Source organism: Triticum aestivum, chromosome 3B, assembly GCF_018294505.1.
Source record: "Triticum aestivum cultivar Chinese Spring chromosome 3B, IWGSC CS RefSeq v2.1, whole genome shotgun sequence".
In the NCBI taxonomy this organism is placed as follows: Eukaryota; Viridiplantae; Streptophyta; class Magnoliopsida; order Poales; family Poaceae; genus Triticum; species Triticum aestivum.
Window position 1 is genome coordinate 139117791 of NC_057801.1, and position 9669 is coordinate 139127459.

The following is a 9669-nucleotide window of genomic DNA, read 5'->3' on the forward strand; positions in this document are numbered from 1 at the left end:
CTCATATTGGCTACTACATATTCTACTGAGATCTTTATCGGTCAAACTGCATAACAACATACGTTGTTCCCTTTGTCATCGGTATGTTCTGCCCGAGATTCGATCGTCGGTATCATCATACCTAGTTCAATCTTGTTACCAGCAAGTCTCTTTACTCGTTTCGTAATACTTCATCCCGCAACTAACTCATTAGTCACATTGCTTGCAAGGCTTATAGTGATGAGCATTACCGAGAGGGCCCAGAGATACCTCTCTGAAACAAGGAGTGACAAATCCTAATCTTGGTCTATGCCAACCCAACAAACACCTTCGGAGACACCTGTAGAGCACCTTTATAATCACCCTTTTATGTTGTGACATTTGGTAGCACACAAAGTGTTCCTCCAGTATTCGGGAGTTTCATAATCTCATAGTCTGAGGAACATGTATAAGTCATGAAGAAAGCGGTAGCAATGAAACTGTAACGATCATGATGCTAAGCTAACGGATGGGTCTTATCCATCACATAATTCTCCTAATGATGTGATCCCGTTCATCAAATGACAACACATGTCCATGGTTAGAAAACATAACCATCTTTGATTAACGAGCTATTCAAGTAGAGGCATACTAGAGACACTATGTTTTGTCTATGTATTCACACATGTACCAAGTTTCCGGTTAATACAATTCTAGCATGAATAATAAACATTTATCATGAAATAAGGAAATATATAATAACTTTGTTATTGCCTCTAGGGCATATTTCCTTCGGTTCCTAGTTTATGGAGGTGAGGAAGAGCTCGTCGTAAGGGGTTACGCCGATGCTAGTTTTCAAACCGACAGATATGATTGTCGATCAAAGTCTGGATTCGTGTACGTTATGAATGGAGGAGCAGTGAGCTGGATGAGTTCCAAGCAAGATACGGTGGCCGATTCTACCACAGAAGCCGAATACATTGCGGCTTGTGAAGCTGCAAAGGAAGGTGTTTGGATCCGAAACTTTCTAGATGATCTTGGTATTTTCCCAGCCTCAGTAAAGCCGTTGGACCTTTATTGTGATAATTCTGGTGCCATCGCACAAGCCAAGGAGCCGAGGAATCATCACAAGGTCAGACACATAGATCGGAAATATCACCTGATACGAAAGATCGTAAAGATGGTGATGTAGAGTTATGCAAAATTCACACAGATGCAAATGTTGCAGATCTGTTAACTAAGTCGCTTCCACAACCCAAGCATGAGGGGCACGTTAGAGCTATGGGCATTCGATGTCTATTTGATTGACTCTAGTGCAAGTGGGAGACTGTTGAAGATATGCCCTAGAGGCAATCATGTATGATGATATTTCCTATGTGTTTATGAATAAAGATAGTCTTTGGACATTATCAATGATGTGTATCAGCAAGTATGTGACTTGTTTGTATGCATTGTATGATGACTGCCTAAAAGGTCCCTAGTTGAAAGGGTTGTGTGGACGCGCAACCGACTAGACTAGGATACCATGGTCGATGGCTTGGTCTCACTGCCCATGGAGCATTTGATGCTAACTGGATAATATGGACTCAGAAGGATCTGGTCAGATTTGATGTAGTCTAATCCGAGTCGAGATAAGGTCTGAGTCGGACAGACCCAATTATGAGACGCAACGATGTGTCATCTGTGAGTCTCTAGTACAACATACGTTCTATGTCCTAAGACCTGAGCTGACGCATGTACTCGGGATGGTGACAGACTTGCTTTGGGCCGACCAAATGCTACTCTGTGACTGGGTAGTTACAAAGGTAGGTTTTGGTTTGTCCAGTCCCATGCTGCAAGACATGGTCGAGCAAGATGGGATTTGCCCCCCGATGAGGAGAGATATACTCTGGGCCCCTCGTGTGATCCGACCAGGATAAGCATGGCCATGCAACAAGGATTATGAGATAATCCAGTTTGTGGTCGGTATCACTGGAACGAGAAAGAGGTCGGGCTAGCACAAGGATGACAGTCTCGCCTTGAGCTTGACAACAAATATCGTGAGGCAAAGGGAACAGAAGTGTGACACGTTGTACAGGTTCGCCTAACCAGCTTCATAGTTTGCTTGGTGGTCAGCACGCCTTGCTAGAGGCCGCTACCAACCGTGCACGTCGGAGGTGATCCGAACTATGACCAAGTCGACTTGAACCTAAGGGTCACGCGCTTAAGGGAAGGAACCTACGAGGTCGGTTTGGAGGACACTGGTCGGATGTGATCCGAGCTGGACTTGGAACGCGACCGAGTAGACTTTGGGCTTTAGGATCCGTGCAAGGCCCAAGTGTTGAGCCCGCGACGGACGCCTATATAAAGTGGAGGTGCGGCGCACTCATTCGGTTGATCGCTTCAGCGCTGTCACTAGGGTTTGCATGTGTTACGAATAGACACCTCCACTCACTGCCGGTTGTGTGATCGGACCTAGCAGTCCGCCGCACGATGTTCCTCCTGCACGCGTGGATACGTTAGAGGCGGAGCACTTGCGCCGCTCCGGCGAACCTGTACGAGGGATCCGATGATCGACTGTTCGAGGGAGATCAGACGAGGAGGAGACAAACCACGCGGACGCGCTGCCCCAACTCTTCTTCCGCTTCAAGGCACTGCGCGTCTAGTGGTAACAATCTGTGATCCATTCCCGTAGCATGTTCCTGGTTGTTCCGCGCGTAGAAATTTTTTAATTTGTAGTCGACTCACCCTACAGTAGAACCCAACAGAGCTTGTCTGCTAATGGCTTCATTGAAAAGTAGCATATCAGACACATTTCCTGATTGTTTATTTATGTTATGGGGTATGTTATGGGGTTATCCCGCATAGTTAAAATCCCCAAGAATCATCCAGTTTGCTTCATCATCCATTTGAAAAGTCTGCAACCAAATAATAAAATCCCTTCTGGCATCAAGATGGCATGGGCCATATAAATTAGTGAGGTACCATTGTTCCCCTTAGTGAGCGGAGGTGAAATGAACAGTGATGGAGAAATCATTGGAGTGGAAAAGTTGCCCAGAGAAGACTTGATCATTCCATGTAATAAAAAGACCCCAGAAGCCCCATGTGATGGAAGATATTCAAACTTGGAGATTCTTCTAAAAGTACATATGAGAGCTACACAAAAAATAACTAAATCATGATTTCTAGCACATGTACTATTCACTATGAAAGTCCATGATTTTTTTATTGCTCACATCAGAACGTATTTCATGATGAAGTTTTACACACATCTAGGCCCTATTCGGAGTCACTCCAGCTCCTCAAAATACGAGGAGCTACTGAGTATATGTTTCCCAACTCCATGCTATTTAACTCCAGCTCCGAGCGTGGAGTGGTGGAGTGGCGGGTCTTCGAACAGGGCCCTAATATACATCTATAAGTACTTGTGTATTTGTTTCAACATTTAAAAATGATTTTTTGATTTTTTGAAAATTCCAGGCTTCATGGAGCGTGAGAGCCACAAAGCCCCAGTTGAGCAAAAAAGGGAATTGCTGTATTAGTTTTAAAAATTCCCGGCTTCATGGAGTTTGAGAGCCAAAAAGCCCTAGTCGAGCAAAAAAAGGGGGAATTACCTCTAAAAGTTTTAAAAATTTCAGGTTTCATGGAGCCCAAGAGCCAAAAAGCATCGTTGGAATAAAAAAGAGAATTGGCTCTAAAAGTTCTAAGGATCATGATCCTTGTCCTGAAAATATTTTCTGGTTCCTACAAAATCCATGGCAAAACATCTACTGCACGCCGCCGCGAGCTCTTGTATTTTGCTCCCTCTCTCGCTTGTCAAGTTGCTGCCGAAACACAGATGTGGTGTTGCCTCAGAGGGCTTGCGTTAGAGTCGTCGGCACCACATGAGTCACCTACCATGAAACAAGATCTAGAAGCATGCGGTATGTTCTGCAACTCGAAGAAATCCTCGCCTAACCCAACACCTCGACAAGCACTACTAAACCAAAGAACGAAGCTTGTTACAAAAAAAATGTTGACGAGGAGGAAGACGAGTTTGGTCCTGTGGGGGGGTCCTGCTCACTGACGCCCCCAGATGATTATATATTATGCATTGTCTCCATAATGATACGTTATTATTTCTTTCAAAAAGACGCCATGCTCTCTTCATGATTAATTAATCTTAGTGATTTTTATCATTTAATATAGAGAAAAAAAATGAACTGCCGAATGACAAGACATTTCTCGACCGTTGCACCTGATCTCCTATCATCCAACATCGCTATCATCGTCTGTGCAAGGAGAAGAAATTACCAGGAGGAAAGAACCGCTCGACAATCCAACGGCTGCCGTACCACGATCCCCCTGATCGGACGGCCCAGATGAACCGAACCGTCCATGCATCGCCACTGCGACGTTCTCTCCCTCACTCGCACTGTCGTCCTCCAGTGTGTCTGTGTACCACCGCCCCCTCCAAAACGCCAAAAAAATTCCTCACTTCTGCGCCCTTTCCCCCCTCCCCTCCCCTCCCTCCTCCCGAGATCCCATCCATGGCCGCCTCCCGCCCCCGGATCTGGCCCTGAGGCCGCCATTGCTGGATCCGCCTCCCCCCTCCGCGCCGTCGCGTTCCTGGCTCCTCCGCGCACCCCGCTGATTGAGGCGGCCTGTCCTTTCCCCCCCTTTTTCTGGCGGTGCGCTCATTCGTCGGTTCTTGATCCGTCGCATTTGCGCCGGTGAGCTGCCCGAGAGCAAGGAATTCACCCTGAGATCTCCGGTTGCTGTTGCCGTCGAAGTCCCCCCCTCCCTGCCATTGCAATCTCCTGTTGCTGTCGCAAGGTGCGTCTTTTACATAAAATTTCTGCGAGGAATTTCACGGCTGATTCTCGGGAGGACGGATTCCTCGCAATGGTTCTTTGATTGGGGGAGAATTTGATGTGGTGTTGGTGCCGCCGTATTCTGCCGCCATGTGGAAGCAATTTATCGGCAAGCTCTCGTGGAAATCGCTGAAATCTGGCCCTGGCGGCGGAGGAGGAGGGGGCTCGCCCACGGCGAAGTCCAATCCCATGTCTCCCAGGGAGAATGGGGCATTCGGGAAGCCCCCCGCCTCGCCCAGGTCCCCCTCGGGGGCCGCCGGAGCCGAGGGGAGGTCCAGGGAGGACGCCTTCATCGAGAAGGTGACCATTTGCTGCACGGTGTACGACTTCACCGACCGGGGCAAGGACTCGCCGGAGAAGGAGAGGAAGCGGCAGGTCCTCATGTCCCTCGTCGACTCAATTGGCGCCGCCGAGGAGCCCCTCACGGAGGCGATGATGTCGGCGTGCGTGCGCATGTTCGCTGTGAACCTCTTCAGGGTCTTCCCGCCCAAGGTCCGATCAGGCACCACCACGTCGGAGACAGAGGAGGACGAGCCCTTCTTTGACCCCTCTTGGTACCACCTGCAAGTTGTGTATGAATTGCTTCTGCGGTTTGTGACCTCGCCATTTGTTGACCCCAAGGTAGCTAGGAAGTATGTGGACAGTTCGTTCATCTCCAAGCTGCTTGACCTGTTTGATTCTGATGATCCCAGAGAGAGGGACTGTTTGAAGACGGTGTTGCACAGGATATATGGAAAATTCATGGGAAACCGACCGTTCATCCGTAAGGCCGTGAGCAATATCTTCTATAGGTTTGTCTCCGAGGCCGACCATCACAATGGGATATCGGAGCTGTTGGAGGTGTTTGGCAGCGTAATAAGTGGGTTTGCAAAGCCATTGAAGGAGGAGCATAAGTTGTTCCTATGGAAAGCGTTGATCCCACTTCACAAGCCTAAGACAGTGGGTGTATATCTGCCGCAGCTGACCTACTGCATAACACAATTTATAGAGAAGGAACCCAAGCTTGCAGGAACTGTGATTAGGGGTCTGTTGAAGTACTGGCCAGTTACAAATAGTCAGAAGGAGATGATGTTCTTGGGGGAGCTAGAAGAAGTGCTTGAGTTGATTGACATGGCTGAGTTTCAGAAGTGCATGGTGCCATTATTCCGGAGGATTGCGACTTGCCTCAATAGCTCCCATTTTCAGGCAAGTTTCGTCCCCAAGCCATTGATTAATATTTGTCCCTATACCGTGTCTCCCCTGTAAAAATTGCTTTTTGTGTTGCAACAATTGCTAGGGTTAGAGATACCGACAAGAAACAAGAAAAGCTTGTGAAACATCAGTAAGAATTTAGCATGTGTGTCCTCTGGTAGGAAGTTATCATCACTATTATTTTGTAGAGTAGTTGCAAAGTTGTATACTGGTCCATTCCATTGCTTATTTTAGGTTTTTAGTCGAAGAATCTGCTTGTTCTCTTTCCTTTTCCTCGCACCTTTTAAATTTGCTAGTGTTACTTGCATGGTCCCACACACCTTTTATGCCATTATTGTTTAGATATTTGATCAGTGGTTAAACTCATTCCATGTTGGCTAAAGTGGGACCAAACACCTCAGTTGTTGCCTTGTTGGTTCTGGTGCAATTGATGGTCTGCACTTCACTTTGGAACTCTGTAGAGAGTATACCACTCACATTTAAATAGACATGAAATACCACATTATTATTTTGGCTCTATCTTATATTGGGTGGTTGCACAGTCACAAAAAGGTGAAATCCTCAATCCAAAGGCAGGGAACTTGAAACTGGGCCCAATTAATGAGGCAGAATATATTGGTTGAGGTACAAGTTAGGATGATCACAACTGTTTGATAGCTTATAAGGTCATGTCATGGTATGAATTATGACTGCAACCACCCAAATAAATCAGATCCTGGGGTTTGTGGAGCTTGACAATCAATTAGTTAGAATTCTGCTTTCCATTTGATATTCTAATCAATTTATTGGGATATGCTAACCACAGAACCATGATTTGGACTGAAACATCATAGTAGAGAACATCCTTTGATAGCTCAACGCTTGAAAGGAAACAAATCAGTGATTGGCATTGACTACTAAAATACTACTCCCTCTGTCCCATAATATAAGAGCGTTTTTGACATTAGTGTAGTGTCAAAACATCTTATATTGTGGGATGGAGGGAGTAGTTAATAGCAGTTGCTCTGGAAAGAACATCAGAAGATTTTTTATGTATACTGTCTTCTCCCCATCGAGTTTCATGTTAGAGAAGTGCATAAATATAAGATTATGAATGACCTAGTAGCACTACGACTGTCTTGGTTCATGACAATTCCATGTCCTGGAACAAGTATTGCAGGTCTTCTCTTGCAGTTTTTGGCCAAGTTATTTGTTAAGATTTCATTTTTCTTGAAAAAAGGGTTAATCCATTTCCTGTCTTTTGGCAGGTTGCTGAGAGAGCCTTATTCTTGTGGAATAACGAACATTTGTTCGATATGATCTCCCAAAACCGTCAAGTGATTGTGCCAATTGTATACCCAGCTCTGGAGAGAAATGCACGTTTGCACTGGAACCAATCGGTTCTCAACGTTACTATGAATGTGAGAAAAATGTTCTTCGACATGGACGAGAGATTGCTCCTGGCTTGCCAGAGCAACTTCCAAGCGGACGAAGAGAAGCGAGCCGCAGCGGAGGAGCGTCGAAGGCTCACATGGGAGCAGCTGGAGCGGAATGCCCGGAATGCCGACCCTGCATTCCGACCAGCCAACACGCCCCCTTCTTCGGCCCCTCCGAGAGTCCCCACCGTGACATGACACGGGTCCGAATATTCTCCACCCCACCTTCCCTTGCTTCCTAGCTAGCTAGATGAAGTTGCTTGCTTCCCTGGGATACAGAAGGCGTTTTGTTACCTTTGTAAACCCCCCCACCCTTGCCACAAAGTCTGTAATTAATAGTTGTTGATTCGAAGACAAATGGATTCTTGATTTTTTCCTTCTCTTTTTTGCGGCGAATTCTCGAGTAATGGGCATTGATTTTGCACTTGATTGAGATTTACCCCCCAGTGTTCTGTGAAGAGTGGGCGCTACTGACTTTGTATGTTAGGAGTGGCAATTTTGCAGCCATTTTTTTGTATGTGAGACTTCCATTCTTTTTACAGCGTCATATAATGTCAGGTTCACTTGTTTGTTTCTGAACAAGATGCCTTCTCTAACAGCATATGCTCCGTAAACTAGTATAAGAGTGTTTAGATCACTACTTTAGTATTCTAAACGCTCTTATATTAGTAATACAGAAGGAGTACCTTTTATTGAGATACACTTGTTTGTTTCTGAACAAAATGCCTTCTCTAACACCATGAGCAATGTGGAGTAGATGGAGGAAGAAAACAGGAGTTGCTGGAATCTCATGGACATCCCTTTTGGCAGCTGTTGGGCTTAGGCTATCCACTTGCTCTGCCCCTGTGCCTTTTCTATGCTCATGTGTTCTCATGAAAGAAGAACATGACAAGCACATTCTCAAAGGGTTATGTAAAGGAAACATTCATAGAACAATAAGCTATGTCATTCTCACCTGCAACTAAAGCTGAAATGGCATATCCAATAAACCCCTAGGCACCTGCCAACTCTTCGTGGTTATCGCTTCCTGCGAGGCCAGATCAGCGGTTGTTCTCAGAGTGGCATGTTGCAGGTGGAGCCTGAGCTTGAGTTTGCTTTTGCTTGGAGGCTACTTGAGCTTTGAGCTGAGCTTCCTATAAGAGGAGCCTCAAGGCACCAACCATGGATACCATCTGAAACCCCTTCCATCTTCTTTGCTTGCTTTTGCGCTTGGCCTTCTCTTCTACTCCCTCTACGCCTTACATTTGTTTACAGAGGGAGTACTTACTACTCCCTTGTAGTTGCGGTGAAAGCTTGGGAGATGTACTCCCTCCGTCTGAAAAAGCTTGTCCCAACTCCTAATCTTGTCCCTCAAATGGATGTATCTATTCGGACGGAGGGAGTATAACCTTCCGGCTGCGCAGGGTGCCAGGGCATGTCCTGCTGCGGCCATGTCCAGAAGCGCCATGAGGGCAAAGACTGCATCTATGCGTATGGTGATGATAATACTGATATCATATGCTACTCCCTTTGATCCAAAATATAATTGAACTAAAACCATGAAATTTATTTTGGATCGGAGAGACCGAGAGAGTATAATTTTCTTCTATCAGCCTGCCTGATTTCTTCGTTACATGAGCAAGAGTTCCAGCAGGCAGCAAATAAAACTTACTCCCTTTACGGAGGGAGTATATTCATTCAAGAGCTCTAGCACCTGTGAATTCATTGTGTTGCAGGCTCGGAAAAGGATTAGTTAGTGGCAACTTTCATGTCAGAAGGGCTTTATTATCTTATTACCTTTTATTTAATTTTGTTTTTTGACAGAGATGCCTGGTTTCCTTTTGCAGCCTGTTCACCGTGTGCTGCTGTTTCTGCTGCCACGAGACCTTCGAGTGCCTCTGCTGCTGCGGGCTGATAGTTCGTATTTGTATAACTGAATCTTCACATACAAAGTCAGCAGCGCCCACTCTTGCTACAAACGATCAAGATTTGAGTTTACTTAAATGTCTTGTGATTGTTTGTAGCATGTATTTGTATAATGGAACCTTCTGATTATTTGTAATGCATCCTTGAGATTTTGTACATTACACAAACTGGGTCCAACTATCTTTATGTGGAGCAGGGCAACCACTTAAAGGTAGGTGCAAAACTGCCCAACTTTTACTACATTTGGTAGATGAGTAGTTTGGTTGAGATTAAGCAGGATTTAATCTTCCAGTTATCTTCTAATGTACTAGCAATCAAATAAGCGAGTTCTGGTTAATTGAGGAGGTGGTCTTATAGGCTCCAGAAGA

The 9669-nt window shown here is 45.7% G+C and overlaps 1 protein-coding gene across 1 annotated transcript; it reads left to right on the top strand.

Annotated features, from left to right (window-relative positions):
• Positions 1-4415: 4415 nt before the first annotated feature.
• LOC123069022 (serine/threonine protein phosphatase 2A 57 kDa regulatory subunit B' kappa isoform) lies at positions 4416-7825 on the top strand. The gene is made up of 2 exons (XM_044491751.1): positions 4416-5975; positions 7229-7825. The coding sequence occupies exons 1-2, from the start codon at positions 4881-4883 to the stop codon at positions 7592-7594; spliced, it is 1461 nt and encodes a 486-aa protein (XP_044347686.1). The 5' UTR covers positions 4416-4880; the 3' UTR covers positions 7595-7825.
• Positions 7826-9669: the final 1844 nt, after the last annotated feature.